The following is a 2,202-nucleotide window of genomic DNA, read 5'->3' as shown; positions in this document are numbered from 1 at the left end:
GGATTTGATGAATAGGATTTTCCATGATTGTCTAGATAAATTTATAGTAATTTTTATAGATGACATCCTGGTCTATTCCAAAACAAAGGAAGATCATGAAGAGCATTTGAGATTTGTGTTACAAAGACTAAGGGAGAAAAATTTATATGCTAAGTTCTCTAAATGTGAGTTTTGGTTGGATCAAGTAGCATTCTTGGGACATGTTGTTTCACAAAAGGGTATTTCAGTGGACCTTAGTACGATTGAAGCAGTGATTGAATGGCTAAGACCAAAGACCGTAAAGGAAGTTAGAAGTTTTCTTTGGTTTAGCATGGTATTATAGGAAATTTGTGGAAGGCTTTGCTAAATTAGCTTCTCCACTCACAGTTCTAACAAAAAAAGAAGCCCCGTTCAGATGGATTGAAACCTGTGAGAAGAGTTTCCAAGAATTAAAAGGAAGATTAACTACTACTCATGTTTTAACTCTTCCAGAGCAGTGAGTATGTAGATTATGATATTTATACTGATGCTTCTCATAATGGTTTGGGGGCGGTATTGATGCAAAAAGGCAGGGTGATTGCTTATGCCTCTCGTTAACTGAAAGACTATGAAAAGAGGCATCCCACTCATGATCTCGAATTAGCAGCTGTAGTTTTTGCTTTGAAGATTTGGAGACATTATCTCTTTGGGGTTAAATGTAATATTTACACAAATCACAAAAGTCTAAAATACTTTTTCACCTAGAAAGAATTGAATATGAGGCCGAGAAGATGGCTTGAGTTGGTGAAGGAGTATGAATGTGATAGTATGTATTAGTTAGGGAAAGCTAATGTAGTTGCAGATGCCCTTAGCAGGAAAGTCTCCTTAGCTCAGCTAACTTTTCATAAGCACCTACAACAAGAGATAATGAAAGAGGGGATAGAGTTGGAGATTGGGAAATTGTCTAAAATTGAAGTTCGGTCTAAGTTGTTGGAGGAAATTAGAGAAAAACAAGCGGATGATGGGTTTAGTAAAGGAATTGAGCAGCAATTGAAAGATGGCAGAGAATCAGAATTCAAATGGGTGAATGGAATTTTGAAATCTAGAGATAGAGTGTATGTTCTTCAGGATATTGAATTGAGAAAGAAGATTTTAGAGAAAGCACATAGTACTCTTTACACTGCTCATCCAGGGAGTGTAAAGATGTATCAGGATTTGAGGAAGAGCTATTGGCGGCCAAGGTTAAAGAAAGATGTAACTAAGTATGTTACCAAATGCTTGGTGTGCCAGCAAGTTAAAGCAGAACATCAGCGCCTTTCAGGACTGTTGCAGGCCTTTAGTATTCCTCCATGGAAATGAGAAGATATTTCTATGGATTTCATTTTAGGTCTTCCTAGAGTGCAAAGGGGTTATAATGCCATTTGGGTGAGTGTAGATAGATTGACTAAATCTGCTCATTTCATTCCAATTACAGATAAGATCTCCTCTGATCAGATAGGCCAATTATATGTCAAAGAAATAGTAAGATTACATGGAGTACGTAGTAGTATTGTCTCAGACAGGGATGTAACATTTATGTCTGTATTCTGGAGTAGCATGCAAAAGGCACTGGGTACTAGGCTTAGTTTCAACACAGCCTATCATCATCAGACAGATGGACAGACATAAAGGACGAATCAAATATTAGAGGATATGTTACCGACTTGCTGTATAGTTCACAAGCTGAATTGGTGTGACATTCTCCCTCTAGTTGAATTTGCTTATAACAATAGTTATCAAGCAACCATTAAAATGGCACCATATTCGGCCTTGTATGGAAGGAAATGTAGATCTCTGTTACATTGGGATGAAATAGGAGAAAAAAATGCATTAGCTCAAGCTCTTGGTCCAAAAATGACACAAAAAATGATAGAAGATGCAAAGTTAATTTGGGAGAGAATGAAGCAGGCCCAAGACAGACATAAGAGCTATGCAGACCCGAAAAGAAAGGATATAGAATTCCAAGCAAAAGACAAAGTGTTTGTGAAAATCTCTCCTTATAAGAGGGTGATGAGGTTTGGAAGAAAAGGGAAGCTTGCCCCTAGATATATCGGTCCATATGAGGTATTAGAGAAAGTGGGCAAAATAGCTTACAGACTTGCCTTACCAGCCAGTATGGACCGGATCCATAATGTTTTCCATGTTTCCCTATTGCGAAAGTATGTTAGTGATCATTCGCATATACTATAAGCAAATGAAGTGGAG

The 2,202-nt window shown here is 37.5% G+C and overlaps 1 protein-coding gene across 1 annotated transcript; it reads left to right on the top strand.

The window, feature by feature from the left end:
• Positions 1-885: 885 nt before the first annotated feature.
• LOC116131297 lies at positions 886-1,626 on the top strand. Its single transcript, XM_031416964.1, has 2 exons — positions 886-1,297; positions 1,433-1,626. Exons 1-2 carry the CDS (start codon positions 886-888, stop codon positions 1,624-1,626), a joined length of 606 nt encoding a protein of 201 aa, XP_031272824.1.
• The last annotated feature ends 576 nt before the right edge of the window (positions 1,627-2,202 follow it).

Source organism: Pistacia vera, unplaced genomic scaffold (genome assembly GCF_008641045.1).
Source record: "Pistacia vera cultivar Batoury unplaced genomic scaffold, PisVer_v2 Contig107, whole genome shotgun sequence".
Lineage (NCBI taxonomy): Eukaryota > Viridiplantae > Streptophyta > Magnoliopsida > Sapindales > Anacardiaceae > Pistacia > Pistacia vera.
Note: the sequence above shows the minus strand (reverse complement) of the source record. Positions and strands in the feature narration are given on the sequence as shown.